Source organism: Acartia tonsa, chromosome 1 (genome assembly GCF_053477335.1).
Source record: "Acartia tonsa isolate MP-2025a chromosome 1, ASM5347733v1, whole genome shotgun sequence".
Taxonomy (NCBI): domain Eukaryota; kingdom Metazoa; phylum Arthropoda; class Copepoda; order Calanoida; family Acartiidae; genus Acartia; species Acartia tonsa.
In genome coordinates, this window is record NC_137260.1 from 47,759,972 (window position 1) to 47,780,999 (window position 21,028).

Consider the following 21,028-nt stretch of genomic DNA (forward strand, 5'->3'; position numbering starts at 1 on the left):
CAATCGTACAAAGAAACCTACAAACCCATTTATTCATTCTCATTTTGTAGGACGTATTTTAGTGGTTATTTGCTCTTATACTTTCTGTGTGTGTGTGTGTAGCCATTTCATCGGTCTGGTTTAGGGTTGTCATCTAGCTGTAGAAATCTTGCTACTTTTCTCGGTTTTTTCCAAAGGTCGATAGGATTCAGATCTGTAGGGTTGGAGTTGCAGTTGAAAAGGTGGGGGACATCATGAGGGGAAACTTGACAAGCTGGGCATTTGTTGTCAATTTCTTCGTTGATACGGTGATTGTAGTCATTTACTTTAGTGCTAAAACCAGATCTGAGTTGGGATAGAGAACAGCGGGCCTTTCTAGTTAGTGTGTTCTCTGATTTACTAATTTCTGGGGGTTTGAAGTTGAGGACTCTGTTGTTCTTATATTTGCTTTTAACAGTTGCAACGGTTTTTGTGTGCAGAGATTTAAGGCCTCTTTTTAACTCTGGTTTATTTGTAATAGGAGTAATGCGTCTAATTTCGTTTCTATATTGGAGGGCAGTTTTTTTCATCTGTCTTGGGTCTGGGGGGCGATCCAGGTGCTTCTGTCCAGGGTGGCCAGGTAAGTGTGAAGCGAGCAGGAATTGTTTGGTAATAAGCTGAGCATGGGGTTGTAGGGGTAGAACCTTTGTTTCTTGATGGAGATGATCTATGCTGGACATTTTCAAGCAGCCAGTAGCTATCCTAAGAGCTTGATTTTGGATAGTTTGTAAATTTTGCCATTGACTAGGGCTAATTATAGAGCTCCAGATGGGACACCCATATTCTAAGACACTTCTGCCAATAGATTTATAGGTGTTGACTAGGGTTTCTTTATCCTGTCCCCAGTCTGATCCAGCCAGGCATTTCAGGATATTAATCCTTGGTTTAGCATTATTAATGGAAGACTGAGTGTGATGACAAAATTTATGGAGCGAGTCAAATACTACTCCTAATAACTTTGGCTTGTTTTCAAGGGAGATTAAATTATTTCTAAGAAAGACTTGAGGGTGTATTTTGTAATCTTTGGTATCGGGTGAGAAAAGAGTGACTGTAGATTTTTCTGGAGAAACCAGGAGTTCTCTTTCATCCAGAAAATCAAGTAGTTTATCCAGGTATGCATTTATCTTGATGGTTAAAGCCTGGATATCAACGCCAGAAGTGTATATGGAGATATAATCTTTATATTGGATAATAAAGATATCTTCTGGTGGGTCAGGAATATTTGCAAGGTAAAAGCAAAAAAGAAGGGGGGAGGTAACTGCCCCTTGAGGTACACCTGTGCGGACATTCCTGGATGTTGATAGTTTATTTCTAAACTGTACTTTAGTTTGTCTACCTCTCAGGTAACAATTTAACCATCTTTTAAGGTGTGGTGGAAGGTCAGAATCATTAAGTCCTTTCAAAAGCTTATCGTGATTTACCATATCAAATGCTTTTGAAAGGTCAAGTTGCACGAGCAGAGTTCTGTCAGGGGGTAGATTCTGATTAAAACCTTTACATACATGTTCGTTGAAATCATGTAGAGCTGTGATGGTAGAGTGGTTTTTCCGAAAACCATGTTGAAAAGTTGGAACTTTAAGATGGTGATCCAAGGTTGGAAGCACAAGGCGCTCAAGTATCTTGATTGCAGGACAGAGGATGGACACAGGTCTGTAGGATTTAGAGTCAGAAGGATCTTTGCCAGGTTTTAAAAGTGGGAAGATTATTGATTGTTTCCAAATTGCTGGTATTTTGCTGGAATTTAAGGAAAGGTTGAATATTTTGGTTAGAAAAGAAATACCTTTATTTCCCAGGTGTTTAAGGTGTAAATTGGTGATGTTATCAGGACCTATGGCTTTTGATACTTTACTTTTCTTTATAGCTTCTTTAGTTTCGTCATCAGTGTGAGCATGTTGGTTATCAAGGTTGTTTTTCCTGATGTTATCTGTGATGATTCTGCTTTCTCTGGAACTTTTATGATGAACTACAGCTGAATATTGTTTGTTGAAATTATTTGCAATTTTTACAGGACAGGAAATATATTTGCCTTTAAATTTGATTGGTCTATTGCCAGTGCTAGCAGATTTGCCGTTTAATCTTTTGATTAGTTTGAAAAGTTTGGAAGAGCTAGGCCTAATTTCTTCCACAGTTTTTCGCCATTATACTCTCTAGACGTAAGTACATTCTCTGAGTTTTCTGTACCTATTATCGTCAATTCAATAAACTTTTTCATTCTTTTATTTTTTCACATTGCCACAAATATGACTGGCGGTCATTTATATGACTGACAGTGCTCAGTATTTTTTGACAGACAAGTTGCACTTTTAGAACAGATTCTCAAAAAAGTAAGAGTTCAATTTATGATTGTGTTTTACTGAAATAGATGCCAAAAATAATATGAACCAGACGGCGCTGCATATTGCAGCTGAAAACGGACATCTGGAGATTGCAAAGTTATTAATTGATAAGTAAGTTATTTTAAAAACTTCAAAGTTTTAAGAATCAAATATTTCATATGTAAGTAATGACCTTTCAAGAATTAAAAAATTCCTATAAGTAAATTATTTAGGGTGATTTGCATTTTCAAAAATTCTAATTCTTTTCAGCAAAGCAGACCATACAGCTCGAGACCAGGACACATTAACTCCAGTCATGATTGCTGCTCTTGAGGGAAATTTAGAAGTAAGTTATTTTTTCGGTGAAAATTTCTTCTACTGATTAATAGGCTAATGATCTGTTAAAAACACTTGGCTGTGTTAATATTCCCAACACTATTGGTTGATTTCCAAAGACAGTCACACAGTCGGCACAAGGTCATTGGAAAAGGGAAATACAATTATTTAACCCCTTCCCCCTCTAGTGTTTTACTCTAATGTTTTTACTCAGAATATACTCCGATATCCTTATAATAAAGTAACAGGATGTGTGTTTGTTTGTTTTTACCGAAGGATCTCGCTAACCGCTGAACCTATTGGGTTCTCCCTCAAAGGGTTGCTTCTCAGAGGTCCCGGGAAGGTTTATAACTATTTTTAGGGAGGGTACCACCACCCTCCCGAGAGAAATCACAAAAAATCTCTTTTTTTTGGCTCATAGAGAATGAATGCAACATAGATATGTATCGTAGAGACTTGAACGCAACATAGATAGGTATCGTAGAGACTTAAACCAATTAACTAAACATTTAAAGTTCCACTAGAGGCGCAGCCGCTAGTTCCTAATATAGTACTGAAATATTTTAGTTGATGAATGTATTAATTGAATATGGTGCTAGCCTAACAGAGGTTGATAAAAATGACCACAATATTCTTCACCTTCTCTGTGATGTTGGAAACAGTGAAATTTTAAAGGTATGATTTTGTTGTCAAAGCTTTTTTACAATTCTCTCTTGTAAATAAGTTGGACATTAAAAACACAGTAACAAGCCGTTTTCACTCCACAGGGGGAGCAGCATAGGCCGTAGACAATTTGTCAATGTTTCTATAACAATGTGGCTTTTTCATGGATATGGGATAAGGTTGTCAGCCATAAGCCCTATAATTGCTGTGTAAAGCATCCATTTGCCCAATAGTTTCTCGTAATTAAAATGAAATAGAGGATTCAACATGAATTTTTTAATGAAAATTTAGAAGTATATTCTTTAATTTGGTATTATTGAAATCATTTCTTCTTGCAGTTTAATATGATTTAGGAGCTCCTACAGAATGAAGTTTGTCTACCTCTTATTAATGAAAATGATCAGTTTGATGAAATTCCTCTACATATTGCAGCCAAAAAGGTAAAAATATATAATTATATTCAAATAAGAACATATATAAAAGTAGTTCTCCAAAGTTCTCAAAGGATAAGAAACCTCACCCAACACCCTTATTTTGAAATAAATAAAAAATAACGAGGGGTATTCATTGGTGTATTTTTATTTATTTTAGGTCAGGATAGAGTCAGGACATCCCATGTAAATGTCTTGCAGAGTTAATAAATCCCACATGTGTAAGGCATAAAGAAAAAATCCCTCTCCTCATATTATGAATTTATTTTTAAAGTTAATAAGTGGGGACTCTGCTATCTAGGTACTTCAAGTGAAAAGGCCTATTTTATAGTAGGTGGATTTATCATTACCATAAAATTGTTGATGAAGAATACATAGTAAATTCAAAGCTCTAAAAAATGACGTTATTCAATACAAATTTGACCAAAGAAATGCCAATACACAAACCAAATTACTAATGCTGCAGGCCTGTATACATTTTAATTGATTAATGGTAGGCTCGTATGACGTCATTTTTTATAGGCACTATAAAAAGCTTCAGTAAATACACATATGTTTATATTTAGGGTCATGCTGAGTGTGTTAGAATACTTTTAGAACATGATGCTGACATTGACAATAAGGTAAACTTTATTATCTTTTTTCTAAACTTTCAAAACTATACTAAGAAAATTATAATTTATATTCAAAAGAAAGAAAAATCAATCTAATAATGTAATTCCATTTTAATTGTTTTATTACTGTTTTTTGATAATATTTATATTTTTTATAATAGAATGAAGACGAACAATCTCCTATTCATCTAGCAGCCAAGTAAGATTTTCATTATCTCATAATAGCCCAAATCATAAATTACCCTATTATATAAAGTAGTAAGCTTTTTTTCTGTCTGTGGCGAAGAATCTATCTCCTGGTTCTTCTGTACAGGGAATCTTTTTTAAAATGTACATTAACTGTATTGGAGGAGGGTATCTTTACCCTCCCATTAGAAAAAATGTCATATTTGATCACATTAAAAAAACTATATAAATGTTTTATAAAACCTTTAATTAGCTTAAATGGTTAATGATATTAACTTTAGGAATGGTCATACTGAAGTTATAGAAGCTATCATAGAGAAAGATAAGGTTTCTGTCAAGGATAAAGACGAAGATGATAATACACCTTTACACTTAGGTAAACTTTGTGAAAAAAATTTTATTTATTTTGTAACTAATGACACAAATTTTTTTATTTCTCCAAGATAAAGTTTTTTTCATAGTTCTTAATTTTCTTAATTAGTAAAAGAAATGAACTAGGTACTTTTGTTATTTATTTTTCAAAAAATTATATAAAAACTTTACCTGTTTTTAGCTGCCTCATTCGGAAGAATTGGATGTGTCCAACTTTTATTAGACAATAATTCTAAGGTATGTCCTTTAAATAAATTTAAATAATATGCCATTGGCATTAAATATCATCTAAATTCAAATTCTATAGATATACCTTATAAATCCGGATCTTGGAAAGAAAACGAAGTAGTAGATTACGTCGTATTTTCGCTGTAACTTTTGATAGGTTATTTTAGGTTGGGTGTTAGTTTAGGTAAATGATAATGATCGTCATGCTAGGTTAGGAGAAAGGTCCCGCAGGATTAGAGCTCCCAGAAGGGGAAAAAATAGGAGAAAAGCTACTGTGAAAATACGATGAAACCCACTACTTCGTTTTCTTTCCATGATCCAAAAATCCTTTTTATAATTTTGTATATTACTGTTTTAGACAACAGATCAGAATAACAAGTTTTGGACTCCTTTGGATTGTGCCGCAGCTGCTGGTTGCTATGGGTAGGTTTATTCTTATTTTTATCAGGGGCTGTGATTCATTGATTATTTTACAAGTAAGAAATTCCAATCTTTTATATTGATGAGTGGAGAGTTTTAGGCAAACTAAAAGCTTTTCTTCAGTTTTAATTCTCTTCTAGCTACGTGCATGTTCAATGTTAGAATACAATAGCGGCTAAGCCCCTAGGTGCCTCTATAGGCACTTAAGGGGGGGGGGGAGTTGAATTCGATAACATAATTTTTTCTAGGGGCTATTTCTCTAGGGAGGGTGGTTGTAAATGTCCCCAGAGACTTTGAAAAGCTACACTATAAAGGAGAACCATATAGGTAAAAACAGACAGACAAAGATCCTGTTACTTTATTATAAAGATTGATGCAGAGGCGTGCAGAATGTGTGTGTAGAGGGGTCTATACACCCCTCCCCTGACAAAATATTTTGCACACCACTTGCATTGATGATTATATTAATTAATCCAATCAACCCAAATAGTTTGTATTTACTAACATATCTTTTATTAAAAGATGTGCAGAGACCTTGTTGGAATATGGTAGCCCTGTGGATCCTCTTGATAGGAAGCATACAACCCCTCTACATGTTGCTGCTGAATATGGACATCATCATGTTAGTATATGAAGTGAACCAGCATTTTAAATCGTCTTCATACCTCTTACGGGCGAGGCTGCTGTCCATGACACTCTAAATCATATGCAACAACCAAGGATAACTAATGAGAGCAAAATATCTCCTTTTTATCCAAACACCCGGGGTCGGGGTAACCCCCCAACAGACAACCAACTCTTTGATTACATGACCTTTGTCTGCATGGAAGTCTTAACTGTATATGGTAAAGAGTTTCGTCTATTTTTGGCCGATGCCTTCACCCTTCTCTAACTATTAATGTCGTCCACCTGACATGGCAGCAGTAGGGACCATTTTTACTTCTTTAGTTATGACGCGGTGTTAAGCGGATGCGCTACGCGTTGATCCACGATCGCGAGTATCTCAAATCGTCAAATAAATCCAACTTACTTTTTGAAAGATTTTCTACATACTAAAAAATTAAACGCCTTCGTTTTTAACATCTTTTAATTTCAGATTATTGAGTTGCTGTTAGAACATGGTGCTGATATATCAATTCTAGACACTGAAAATTGTAATGCTCTTGAAATCGCTATTCAGAAAGGAAAAAGGTACTTCAAATTTTATTAAATGTAAAGATGTTCTTTTTGTAATATTTCAGATTACTTATACAGACGGCCACTTAAATTCAGTATACACATACACACAGACAGACATCCAGTTACTTTTATATAAGAGTACATATTTTAGATCCTGTGCCGAGGTGATTTTAAACAGCAGTGTTTGGAAAGAGGCTCTTAGATCAACCTCACAGTATACTGATCAAAGGTAGTGTCTTTTTATTAATAACAACTGCTTTGTCAAAGTCAAATTGACATTAATTTATTTAAAATGTATGTCAAAATGTCCAGGGATCTCAAGAGAATAGACAATGGCTGATAAATTGATCTACATCCCCAATGATGATACACCTTCTGTAGATTACAACCAGTTGTTGAAACGTTTGAACACTAAACTTACCAATCAAAATTCAATAAAAGTTCCTAAAGTTATTCAGCCAACGAATAAAGAAAACGTTATTATAAAACTTTGGGGACTAGTGTAACAAACAGCCCATTGTCCCCTTCCTAGTTGAAAATATCGAAAAATATTAATCGGTTTGTATGATTGGGGAGATTTTAGTGGCGTGCAAAGGGATTAACCAGGGGTTGAGGGGAGGAGGTTGAAAAAAGGGGATTGAAATTGTTCCTACATCTTCTTCCTATTTTCGCTGTAACCCGTGAATGTGGCATGCAAAGTACAAGCTCTAAATAGATAAGTAGAGTAAGAGGAATGCCTTGGATCCAAAACAGGCTCAGCTTTCTTGGATATAATTGTCCTTGCTAATCAGAAACTATATTTAGGAGGGAGACTGTGCCAAATACGCCGATGAGAATGCTCATCAGAACATTTCCCGATCTGGCTGAGATTGTGTTTGATAGATGTATCAAAATTAGCAAAGAGTATGTTTTATTTAAAAACAAGGATGCCAACATCTATGAGTAGCACATCACAAAAAAATAGGGATTCAAACAAAGTTATCTAAAAAAAAGATGTTCAGTGGTCATAAATTAAGAATTTTGATTTTTTTTTTAGAAAATTCACGAAACATTTCACATGTGTTTAATATTTATATTTTGTAGCGTGACTGACGGTACAACGAATCAAGTAAATCATATAAAGTAGGGAATCCTCACATAAACAATTTCAGCCGTATATCTTTAAAAACAATTGAGAAAAGAAGTTAGTTTTACAATTTAAAGAAAACTTTTGGAGAAAGTATTAATTACAGTGATTTCTAAAATTCTCAATGAAGCAAGGGTGAGGTAAAAAAGAAAGAAAGAAAAAAGTAATTATATTTCTGTTTAATAGTAATATTTTTCAGCAAATTCTAAACAGATAGATATTAGTATTACATATACATATATCAATACATATATTCACATAATTTTATGCAAGGTCTAGTACTTCCATAACCTTTGTTGGTCGTTACAAAAGCTAAAAATACAAATTAATTGTAATCTTTTTCAGCAAGAAACGTGGACTGGATATAATGACAATTGATGTTGAATTTGTTGACGATGCTTACAACTATTCTATGGTAAGACATACGTTTTTTTGAAAATATGGAGGTATGGGTTGATGTAGTACAATTGTCGTTCCATGAGGGTAATATAGCATTGAAACTTTTATGATTTAAGAACAATTTTTTGAAAATTTGAAATGAATTTTGTGACACTGATATTAATTGATAGGATAATGGAGGATACAGATATGCTGAAATAGATGAAGAAGACTTAATAAATCCTTTTAATGAACCTTACCATCAAAATGCTGCTGTTAGGTAGGATTTTTATTACACAAAAACACTGTCTCACACAAAAAATCTCTGTTTTAAAGAATTAAAAGAGTTAAAGGAGATCTTTGTGGATGTTTAATACATACATGACTTAGCCCATACAAACACACATCATACCATAATACCAATATACATAATACATATTAACATAATGAGAAGAAATGAGCGTTAACTTAAGAATAAGGTGTGAATCAAAAAGAATAATAAAAAGATTCTAGCAATTGAAGCGAAAATACATTTCTTAACAAACAAAGAAAAAAATCAACTACATGTATTTATTGCTTTAATATCAACTAGCAGATACGTCCCTAGAGGCCTCTAGGGTAACTTAAGAGTAAGGGAGAGGAAGTTTCCCCCCTCCCACACTTTCAATTTTAGTATTTAGAATAATATTTAAAATTGTTTTTGAAGGGGGGAATTTTTAGAGTCTATTTTTCTTTGTAGGTTAGTGTTACCCTCCCCCAAAATAGTCATAAACCTTACCAGGACCTATGAGAAGCTACCCTGTTAAGGAGAACCAAATCTAGATTAGCGAGATCCTTCGATACACACAGACACATACAGATCCTGTTACGTTATTATAAGGTGATTTAAATTATTTTGTTTAGAATGATGAACCATCCTCTGATGATAATGGTGAGAGACAAGCAATACAACTTACTCAGACATCCTCTTAGTATTGCTCTTATCAGGTTAGTTAAACCATCCTCTGATGATAATGGTGAGAGACAAGCAATACAACTTACTCAGACATCCTCTTAGTATTGCTCTTATCAGGTAAGTTAAACCATCCTCTGATGATAATGGTGAGGGACAAGCAATACAACTTACTCAGACATCCTCTTAGTATTGCTCTTATCAGGGTAAGTTAAACCATCCTCTGATGATAATATTGAGAGACAAGCAATACAACTTACTCAGACATCCTCTTAGTATTGCTCTTATCGGGTAAGTTTGGATAGAATTAAATTTTGCAATAGATTTATTATCCTAGATGGGCTCTCAGACACAATAATCTGTCCAATTTAAAAAAAAAAAGAATTTATAGCAGGCGAAGATTTTTTATATTTAGTGACATTAATGCGAGAATTTTTTTGGATGAAATGTACATGTTTTAACTTAACTTTACTCCTGAATGATTGTTGGAATAATTCAAACTCTGTTTCTTTGTATAATCCATTCAGGATTTAACCAAAGTCCCTAAAGTTTTAAAGCTTAGAAGAGTGCAATAAAAATATTAGAAATGGAACAAATTTTTTTTCAGGCAAAAATGGAAATTTGTTGGCCGATATGTTTTCTATACCCAGGTAAACAATCTTTTATTAAATTTAACTAACTCTGTGCAGGACTCAATTATATTTTGTTTACAAAATAAGCTTTTTAAGATAATTTGGGTATAGTCCTTTCCACGACATCCCTCCATAAGGAGTGATTCTTCGTATTTTTCACAGTAGCTTTTCTCCTATTTCTAGTCCCTGTGGGGGGCTCTAACCCTGCGGGGCCAATTACCTAACCCTGTGGGGCAATCACCTAACACAATATAACCTAACTTAACCTAAAATAACCTATAAAAAGCCATTTTAAAAATACGAAGAATCGCTCCTTATGGAGGGATGTCGTGGAAAGGACTATACCCGATAATTTTTTCTCGTAGCTTAATCTCCAAAACGCCTCTAACCTAAAAATTTTGGAATTTTCGATCCTGCCGTTTTACTAGACGAATTAATTTACATCACGTTTCTTCATTATTTAAGTTAATTAAATCTGTTAAATATGTGTTTGGCAAACTTCATAATCTATATAAAAGTGATTGTAAGCTTAAAGTAAGCTAGACACCGAGAAACAATTTCATTACTGATATATTTACCAACCAATCAACCAGTTTTGAAGATTATTTGGTTGCAGATTATACCAACAACGAAATTGATTCGGGAAAAAATCACGAAACCTATTCGTGCTTTTCAATTGTCGTTTGGGGGGGCAATGCTTTATAGAATTGACTAACTTTTTATATGCCCCCCAAATATTATTATAGATTTTTTTCGCTTGTTGGCTATACCTTATTCCTAATTTAGTAAACTTCTTACTATAGTTGTTATATTTTGTTTTTAGTTGATAATGTACCTGCTGTACCTTGCATCAATCACCTCCTACTCACTACTTACACTCATTGAAACTTATATTTTAGTTGATAATGTATCTACTGTACCTGGCTTCAATCACCTCCTACTCACTACTTACACTTGTATTTTGGTTGATAATGTACCTGCTGTACCTGGCATCAATCACCTCTTACTCACTACTTACACTCAATGAAACTTGTATTTTAGTTGATAATGTACCTGCTGTACCTGGCATCAATCACCTCTTACTCACTACTTACACTCAATCAAACTTATATTTTGGTTGATAATGTACCTGCTGTACCTGGCATCAATCACCTCTTACTCACTACTTACACTCAATGCAACTTGTATTTTAGTTGATAATGTACCTGCTGTACCTGGCATCAATCACCTCTTACTCACTACTTACACTCAATGCAACTTGTATTTTAGTTGATAATGTACCTGCTGTACCTGGCATCAATCACCTCTTACTCACTACTTACACTCAATCAAACTTGTATTTTGGTTGATAATGTACCTGCTGTACCTGGCATCAATCACCTCTTACTCACTACTTACACTCAATGCAACTTGTATTTTAGTTGATAATGTACCTGCTGTACCTGGCATCAATCACCTCATACTCCCTACTAACACTCAATGAAACTTGTATTTTAGTTGATAATGTACCTGCTGTACCTGGCTTCCATCACCTCCTACTCACTACTTACACTCAATGAAACTTGTATTTTAGTTGATAATGTACCTGCTGTACCTGGCATCAATCACCTCATATTCATTACTTACACTCAATGAAACGGTAAACATAATCCTGCTTTATAAAATAGTAAGGTTTTTTTGTCTGATGCTTAAGATCTCAATATCTACGAAAACAATTTTGATCTTTTGCCTTTTTTATATAAAATTTTTATTGAAATAGTTTTCCCTTTAACTTTATTTTCGAAATAGCGAATCCTAGTACGATTAGAAATAATGTTTAAAGTATAGCATCACAAACTTTATCAGACATGCTTAAATTGACCAATTCCTCCACCAAATTATCTTTTTAAAATTTTTAAAATCATTATGTTTTTAGACTTATGCTAGAATGAATTTAAATTCAAGCTCAACCAATGTTACAGATGTTCTGTAAGTACTTTCTTATAGTATCTATAATCAAATATCGGTCTATCAATATGAAAAAAAAAACATGGATGACAACATCAATAAGTAGCAAAGAACAAAAAATCATAGATTGACAAATGGACGAAGAGCAGATGTCCAGTGGTTACAAACAATAAAAATAGGAAATCAGGATAGCTTTATATATCGATATTTAGTATTGACTTTTATAGCATGACCGATAGACCAACGTTCTAAGTAAATTATACATTAAATGATTACTGTTATTATAGAAATATTTTGAATTATAGAGTAAATTCGCTTCTTAAGGAATAGTAAAATTATTTATTAAGGATTTTCTTTTATAGTAACATAGCTGAAAATAATTACTTTAAATTTTCTTCATTGGTGTTTTAAAACTCTGGATCATGGAAAGAAAACGAAGAAGCGGGTTTCGTCGAATTTTCTCAATAGATTTTGATGTATTATTTTAGGTTAGGCAAATGTTAATGATTACCCCACAGGGTTAGGGATTATTCCCGCCTGGGTTAGAGCCCCCTGCAGGGGCTAGAAATAGGAGTAAAGCTATTGGGAGAATACGACGAAACCTAAAACTTCGTGTTCTTCCCATGATTTAAAAATTTCATCATTCTTGATTTTAGTTATGATTCTGGAGTTCAGGAAGTTAGATGGGTAATGAGAATTCTAGTTTTGATATTTGCTGGGTTTGGAATTCTTTTTGAAATTCAACAGATTTTTAGGGTAAGCTTGCATTATCAAATGCTTTGTTAACGTCAATAGTAAATATATTTATTCATCTTTTTACATTTTTGGAAAGTTGTCATAAAATACTTTAAAACAAGCTACAGTGTATCTTCATGCAAATACAATGGTTTATTTCGAACAAAAGGCTGTAATTAATTAAAGATGATTATGGATGAATTAAATCCTCACAGTCTATTATTCAAACTATATCATTGACCATTATTTACTCAGACAATATTATTAAGTGATCTTGGCTGACATATTATCGAATTCTTATAGCTATAAATCACCTATATAAATTTCTTTTTAATGAAGACTAATGGCTGCGCCCCTGGTATTTAGGGGAACAGTATTTAAAAGGGTTATAGAATGTGTAGAAAATAGCTTAGAATCATTAAAAGAATTTAATCTAAAAACGGTATAGCCTAAAACCATCCTGGGATCTAAGTGAAGCTACTCGAAAAAGGAGAACTCTATCAGTCAAGCATTATTAAATTATTTCGATATTAAGCTTTGGACAAAAACCTTACTACTTTTTATATACTTTTATAACCATTTTTAGATGAGGAGTAGATACCTGTCCTTGAGTAATCTTGTGGATTGGACTGTGTATGTAGTTGCTATCGGTTTTGTTTGGGATATTCCGCTCAAAATTAACTTTGAAACATGCCAATCCGATCAGGTACATTTTTTAAAAATATTTTTTTTTTCAAAGTTGGCAATTTTCCTCAAAGTACCGTGTCAAGCACAGAACGTCCTTGCCTTAATTTGAAATCAATTTAACTGAGAAGAGGGGTATTTTTTTGTTAGTTCGTTTATTTCCTCAGGGCAGGCATGGTTATGTTTTATTGGATTCTGAGTAGCCTCTTTTTTTCTATTTATTAAAAAAATAAGGGGGGGGGGGTGTCTAGTACTTCATAGGAACTTTGAGGAAAAGCACCAGCAAAGTTACTCTACAAGTCTTGATTAGTATTGTTAACTCAAAAGAAACCTACACTTTAACGTTTTTAAAGCTAAATGACTGCCACAATTAGATCCAATACCCCAAATTTAAAACCTTCAGCTTCAATAGCAAAAAGTTATTGGCATTTAAAATTGACAATTTGTGGCACTCTTTCAGCAGTTAGAGCGGTGTATTTCTTACAGAAAGTTTAATCATAATATTAAATATTTATTTAGTGTTGGCATTGGCCTGCTGGTGCTTTTCTTCTTGTCATATCCTGGCTCAATATTCTTGGATATCTCAAGTATGTATATTTTAATTTTGTAATTATAAAGCTCGTATCTAGGGTAGCGAAGCTACTCTATAATTCACTTTGTCCGTCAGTTCGTCAGTCAGTCAGTCCGTAACGCCATGGGGGGAAATGGGATTTACTCAGCTCTTATAAATGATAAAAGGCTGAAACTTTTTGACAACATTTTTCTCCATATCTTTGGTGTTTATGATCCGATTTTCAAATTTTTTTCAGATATAGATATCAAAATTAAATTTACCGTCGATTAAAGGAAACAACCATGACAGTCCAACTGCCTTTTGCAGGTTTTAGGCTAGTTTTATATTTTTCAGATTTTTCTCCATATCTTTGGTGTTTATGGTCCGATTTTCAAGATTGATTTTTTCAGTTATAGATATCAAAATTAAATTTCCGGTAGTTTTAAATAGTAACAATCGTGGCGGTCAAACTGCCTTTTATCAGGTTTTTGGCTATTTTTATATGTTTTACATATTTCCCCATATCTTTGTTGTATTTGGTCCAATTTTAAAACTCTCAAACCAGTATCAAAATAATTTTTCTCATTATTATGAGCATCTTTTATGTAATTTACTTTGACTGTCGTCATCATAAAAAGAAACCTAGGTTTTGTGTTTTCTCCAATAAATCTATTCTTAAATCTTAAAAAATTCACTTTAAATCTACTTGTATACGATTTTTGTGCTTCGCTACTTATGGATGTTGTCATTCTTGTTTTCATATCTCTATGTTAACTTTGCCATTAGAAAACAAAGTTATACAATTGAAAGCAAAGCTTTCCTTTAATTAGGGTCGGTACGTCCGTCTGGTATTTTAATCTAGACATTTTAGTTGTCATATCTATTTCAAACTTTGTATTATGATTCCGGTAATGCTTAGGAACGATTTAGAAAGCGTAGCTACTCTATAATTATTACCAGAAAGACCGTACGTACATTTTTAACATGTTGATTTTTTATTTTTTTAACAACAAATTTTTATGTGATCTAATTATCCGATAGTTCTGATTTTTGGTATACTGGTTCCTGGGACAACAAAGTACAATATCATAAGCAAAGCAATTCTATAATCAAGTCCTAAAAATGTAAGTATGTCGATAACATTATCCTGTGTCGAGAAGTTTTTCAACAAATTTACTCACAATTTTGCTTTGACTCTTATTAATTTATATTCTGATTATTCAGTTCTATCACTATACAAGTGTTAATGTCCGTTTGTCCTACCGTTTCAGAGCTTCGCTGTTATGGATGTTGTCATCCTTGTTTATAACAAAGTTATAGAATTAAAAGCAAAGCTTTTCAATTATTGGGGTCGGTACGTCCGTCTGGTATTTTAATCTTGACATGTTAGTTGTCCTATATATTTCAAACTTTGTATTATGATTCTTGTAATGCTTAGGAACGATTTAGAAAGCGTAGCAACTCTATAATTTTTACTAAAACTTCCGTACATATATTAAAAACAAGCTGATTTTTGGCAACAATTTTGTGTATGACATTATCTTTTTCTTGTGATTTTTGGAATGGTGATCCCTTGAACAACAAAGTAGAATGTTATAAACGAAGCATCTCTAATCAAATTCTAAAAATTTGATTAAACCTCCAAACGGTATTCTGTTTTTTTTTCAATTTTACAACGAATTTATATACAATTTCGTTAAGAATTCTACAATATTTTTTGCTTATTTAGTTCTTATACTCTACTACCATTAAATTAGAGATCTACGCTTTTATTTTCATGGGTTTTTCCATCTTCAGATTTTAATTAAGGAAACAAAGACCTTATATTGTGTTAAATTATTTGGGTTGTTAAGAACTTTTTCATTTAGGTTTTTCCCTTTCTTTGGAATTTTCGTGATAATGTTCTTTGATATCTTCAAGACGGTGGTGAAAGTGAGCGTGCTAATAGCTCTATTCATTGCTGCTTTCAGTCTTGGCTTTAATATTCTACTCATTGAACAGGTGCGAGTTTTTTTATACACCAAACAAGAATTTAACTTAACCATTAATTTAGCATTTGTTAGAAAGGCTCAAACGTGAAAATTTTATTGCTATCGATTGTCTCCAAGCTTTAAAAATAAAAAAAATCCAATCAATATAAATAAGTCTACTATGAATTTTGCTATGAAGATTGTCTTATTTAATCAATGTTATTTGAATTAATATCCAAATTTTATTTTCAGGAAGCCTTTGATACTTTTGGATGGGCCTACTTGAAGACTTTTGTCATGACCACGGGTGAATATGAATATGAAGGAATATTCAGAGAAAATAAGGTAGAATAATATTATATTGTCATGACCACGGGTGAATATGAATATGAAGGAATATTCAGAGAAAATAAGGTAAGATAATATTATATTGTCATGACCACTGGTGAATATGAATGAATTATTATTTGTAAGCATATTTATTTAATGGGTTGGTTTATTGAACAATCCTAATCAAGGTCTTTATAGTGTCTATCAAAAAAGACGACATGCAATACAAATGACCAATGAAAGGATAATGCACAGACTAAATTACCATTGGCAGGCCAGTATACATTTTAATTGACTATTGGTAGGCGAGTATGGCGTAATTTTTTATAGGCACTATAAATAGCGTCAATCAGTAAATAGTGAAAAACAAAGCCGCCGAAATCCCCTTCAAAAATACTGAATTCTTTAATATATTTTAGCTGCCTTTTCCGGCTGCGACCGTAATCCTGTTCGTTGCCTTCATAACTGTGATGGGAATCATCTTGATGAACTTGATGGTCGGTCTAGCTGTTGATGACATAAAAGAGGTTCAGGATAATGCTGAACTTAAGAAACTTTCTGCTCAGGTTTGGCTTGTAATATTTTTTTGAATTCTCATAAACACTTGTGTATTTTGATGAAATTTAAAGCCTTTCTTCTCAGGGAGGAGGGGCCATTGGGCTGTTTATTACACTAGTCCCCAATTTTTATAATAATGTTTTCTTATTCGTTAGCCTAATAACTTTGGGAACTCTTGTTGAATTTAGATTGGTTGGTTCAAACATTTCAACTACAGAAGGGTTAATTTTGTGTATCACCATTGGGGATAACATAATTATATCCCTTTAGATCCCTGCTTTCTTCTACAAAATTTATATGATAATTGTATTTAGGTTGAGTTAGTCCTAGAAATGGAGAAATCTTTCCCACGTAGTTCCAAGCAGAACCTCAAAATTGAACTGGATTCCTCTCCTCCTGCGTAAGTTTATCATTCTTGTTCTTGTTACCCCACTTTCTTTGCTTAATTTGTTTACAGCCAACGGCTAATTTTAGACAGAGCGAGAGAGGGGACAACGGGATGTTTATTACACTAGTCCCCAAAGTTTTATAATAGGGTTTTTTTATTCGTTAGCGTAATAACTGTTGGGACTTTAGTAAATTTTGATTAGTTCGTTTAATAAGTTGAGGGTTTAAAGGTTTCAACCACTAAATTTAATCTACAAAAGGGGTAATTTTTTGTATCATGGGTATGTACACCAATTTATCCCCCATTGTCTTATCCCTTTAGATCCCTGAACTTTAGAAGATTAAGTTTTAACTGAGTTTATTTTAGTAATTGGTATGCTATTAAATTTAAAAGGTAAACGAAATAAAGGTTTAGCAAATATCATGCTTCGATTTTATAAAAGACTAATAACAAAACAAAACCGCTCGTGAAAAAAGTGCTTATTAAAACTAATGTTTTTAGTAGCTTTCCTTTAGCTATGGCTTATCCTTTTATTGGTATATGGCAGTTTCTTTTTTGTTGTTTGTTTATTACTTCAGGTTAGGTTAGGTCAGGTTATATTAGATACTGGATAGCCCCGCAGGGTTAGTGGATCACTGATATTGGGTTCACAGGGTTTTGGGAAACCTCCAGGAGTTAGGCATAGGGAAAAAGTAACTCCTCCCCCTGTCTTGAGATATTATGGGTTACTACTTAAACTTATATAATGTAAAAAAATGTGTGTTTTTTAATAATTTTGATATATTCTATTGTCTTAGTTTCTGGCGGGTGAAGGAGGTGATGAGCAAGGCGTACATCTGGGAGCTGCAGGACGAGAAGGCAGACAAGGAGAACAGCGAGGACAGCCTGACCAACCTAAAGGTCGAGGTGGCCAGCATGGCCGAGCAGATCAAGATGCTCAGATTAGAGTTGTTGCAGATGAAACAAGAAACCTTGAAACAGAATGCGGCCTCAGATGAATAAAGTATTTCCTTTTTTAGTATAATAAACAAAAGAATAGTTATTTATTGCATCGTATTATAGACAGATTTCCGCAGATATTAATTAAAAAATTATAAGATTGAAAGCAAATTTGCATGCCCTGAGTGGCAGAAGGCCCGGGCTAACAAAACTGGTTCTAATATTATTATTTTAATAAATCTGGAAAATAGTCTGTAATACGAAGTTATACATGATTTTTTAGTATGGCTGAGAACCGGTTCTAATCCTGCGGATATTCATCGGATTTGAAGCCATACTGGAAATTGGATTATTCCATATTTTCTTGTATTTTCTTTTTTTCTTCTTAAAAGTAAATTTATACTTTTAATCTATGTATATGTTTATCAATTTATATTTGTATTTTTTAGTAGCGAAGCTACTCTATAATTCGAAATGTCCGTCCGTCTGTCTGAGACAAAGAAGGGGAAACGTAATTTTCTCGGCTCCTATTAAAGATAGACAGCTGAAATTTTTAGTGAAGATTCCCATGATATATGCGCATCTAATCTATACATTGTTTTGTCCATATGTTTGTTAATTAGGGTGCTAGATCGATTCCTAGATTGTTTGTTTCCGTAATGGTAATTTTATCGACTCCTTTTCAGACTACTGAAATTTTCAGGGATTAAGTAAATTTGCATCCTACATATTTTACTAAGTTTCATTAAGATTTGTATATTGATTGAGATCGATTTCTAGTTTTTCAAGTTTTCATGATTATCTCAACTCCTGTTCAAGATAAACTTTTGGAATTTTTATGGATTAATTAAGTCAACATTCTACACATTTCTATAAAGTTTTTTTTAAGATAAGATAATTGGTTGGGGTGCTAGATCGATTCCTAGTTTTTCAAGTTTTCATGATTTTTGACTCCTGTTCAAGATAAACAGCTGTAATTTTTAGGGATTAATTAATTCAACATTATACATATTTCACCAAGTTTAATAAAGACTTGCTATTGGTTGGGGTGCTAGAACGATTCCTAGATTTTACGCTCTTCTTCTTAGCTTAATGCTTCAAAAGATATTTTACATTTTTAAAAGGTTTCGTGATTTATTTCATTTATGTCTTTTCAACATAATCAAAAGATTATTTTTTCCTGATGTCTATCAATGAATTTTGAGCTTTGCTACTTATGGATGTTGTCATCCTTGTTTATGATGTTATTTGAATAAAACTGTATTAATGTAAATTAGGTAAAATGAATGATACATTTTATTATTCATTTTTGCAATTTTGGTACTTTTTTGTTTTAAAATTTGTACTTAATATTATTTTTATAGATATTTTGTTATCGAAATTTTTTTACCTCAAATTATCGAAAAAGACAATTAAAGTACAATGATAATGATATTAGATTTAAATTAATATATATTCTAAAAATTTATATATTTGCCTATTTTTGTATATTTTTCTTAAAATCTAGCCAAAATAGTTACCATTTTTATGTGAATAATTTTTATGAATTATCTAATGAAACTTTGTATAATAAATGATATTCATAAATATATTTAATTCTTTTATATGTTTTGTTTTATTGCTTGCAGTAAAAAGCATTCTAATAATATTTTCTGTTGTTTGAAATTTAATACCCTTATATAAAAAGTAATCAGGTTTTTTGTAGTTGAAGATCTCGGAAAATACTGAAAATACTGGTCAGAATAGGTTTTACTTTTCAACGCAGCTTTATAATTGTATTCTGAGCTTACCCGCAATAACCAAGAAGCTAGGGGCCTTGCAACTAGGATAAACATATAATGTAATTTAAATATAAAACTAGCAATAAAAACGATAAAATTCAGGCCAATCCGAGTAAGCACTCAAATAAATCAATCTGTTTTCAATAGCTAGACTATAGTTTAAATATCTTTAAAACATCATGAGCAATGTGCATACGATTTCGGCGGGGCTTAGGGAGGAGGGAGGCTATTATTAACCCTACCCCACCAAAGTGAACAACCTACTTGGTGTTCAAACACCCTCTGAATGATTTTCATTGTGCATAGGTAGAGGAATAACGCATCGCGGTAGCATGAAGCACCTAAAATTTAGATCTACTCTGATCCTCCTCTATGGTCTAACCTAAATAGTCAAAGGGGCTCAAAAATCCCCACACCATGTACACGCCTTTGTAAAAACGAAATTGAAAAGGCACATCCACTTTTGGTCTGGATAGAACGAAGCGACTATTTTTTTATAGTGGTAGAAGTGACAGCCCCCCCCTCCATTGACTTAAGTTATAGAGTAGATTTTCTTCTAATAAAGAGCAAAACCAAGGGTAAACATAAAAAGATATTTAATATTTTGCAGAGCATTAATATTTTAAATATTGAGAAAGTCATTATTATTATAGCAACCAAAAGTTCTACCTGTCAACAAAACTACATGTAGTATAATATCTCTTGATATACTGTGTTGCATACAGTTAACTTTAGTTAGAGAAAGCAACCATATTACATGAATATTGTGCTTTTGTGTTCAATTAATTTATCATTATTTTAAAATATCATTAAAAAATTTCTGTTTAAATTATCTGTCTAGATTTAAATTAAATCAAAAATCATGTAAAAATGATTATAAAAATTATATATTATAAATCTTGATTTGAATCTTAATTCTAGATACTCATTTTTTATTGCTAACCTGCAAGTTACCTTAGAATATGTATATACAAATGTTATTAATGACAATCAAATATTATCATTTATTTTAATTTTTAAAAAGTACTTAAAAGCGAAGCTCTAAAATCAGAAGGAGGGACAAATGTATATAAATCACAGGACCTATGTAAGGCTTACCAATTATTGAGATCTCAAGTTACAGACTAAAAATCTTTACTAATTTATATTAGGATACATATATGTATAGTCAATTTTTAAAAGCGAAGCTTTTCTATAATTAGGGCCGGTCCGTCCGTCCGTCCGTAACGGATAGCTTTTTTCGCTAATTTAGGCATGTTAGAATTGTCCTATTGATTTCAAACTTTGCATGGT

General features: G+C 32.6%; 1 protein-coding gene across 3 annotated transcripts in view; it reads left to right on the forward strand.

The window, feature by feature from the left end:
- LOC145322299 (uncharacterized) overlaps positions 1-19,558 on the forward strand; it is a 46,792-nt gene extending 27,234 nt beyond the window's left edge. For all 3 annotated transcript variants that reach the window (XM_080164241.1, XM_080164231.1, XM_080164251.1), the window contains 27 exons: positions 2,377-2,465; positions 2,604-2,679; positions 3,237-3,344; positions 3,686-3,772; positions 4,330-4,386; positions 4,539-4,576; positions 4,845-4,939; positions 5,117-5,172; positions 5,522-5,586; positions 6,106-6,205; positions 6,680-6,774; positions 6,914-6,991; positions 7,567-7,665; positions 8,234-8,303; positions 8,458-8,546; positions 9,170-9,253; positions 9,826-9,868; positions 11,424-11,489; positions 11,766-11,818; positions 12,454-12,553; positions 13,119-13,238; positions 13,736-13,803; positions 15,638-15,770; positions 15,992-16,084; positions 16,489-16,635; positions 16,942-17,027; positions 17,813-19,558. In XM_080164241.1, the coding sequence (XP_080020367.1) occupies positions 2,377-2,465; positions 2,604-2,679; positions 3,237-3,344; positions 3,686-3,772; positions 4,330-4,386; positions 4,539-4,576; positions 4,845-4,939; positions 5,117-5,172; positions 5,522-5,586; positions 6,106-6,205; positions 6,680-6,774; positions 6,914-6,991; positions 7,567-7,665; positions 8,234-8,303; positions 8,458-8,546; positions 9,170-9,253; positions 9,826-9,868; positions 11,424-11,489; positions 11,766-11,818; positions 12,454-12,553; positions 13,119-13,238; positions 13,736-13,803; positions 15,638-15,770; positions 15,992-16,084; positions 16,489-16,635; positions 16,942-17,027; positions 17,813-18,017 (2,400 nt within the window). In that variant the 3' untranslated portion in view covers positions 18,018-19,558. The remainder of the gene's footprint in view (positions 1-2,376; positions 2,466-2,603; positions 2,680-3,236; positions 3,345-3,685; positions 3,773-4,329; positions 4,387-4,538; positions 4,577-4,844; positions 4,940-5,116; positions 5,173-5,521; positions 5,587-6,105; positions 6,206-6,679; positions 6,775-6,913; positions 6,992-7,566; positions 7,666-8,233; positions 8,304-8,457; positions 8,547-9,169; positions 9,254-9,825; positions 9,869-11,423; positions 11,490-11,765; positions 11,819-12,453; positions 12,554-13,118; positions 13,239-13,735; positions 13,804-15,637; positions 15,771-15,991; positions 16,085-16,488; positions 16,636-16,941; positions 17,028-17,812) is intronic.
- The last annotated feature ends 1,470 nt before the right edge of the window (positions 19,559-21,028 follow it).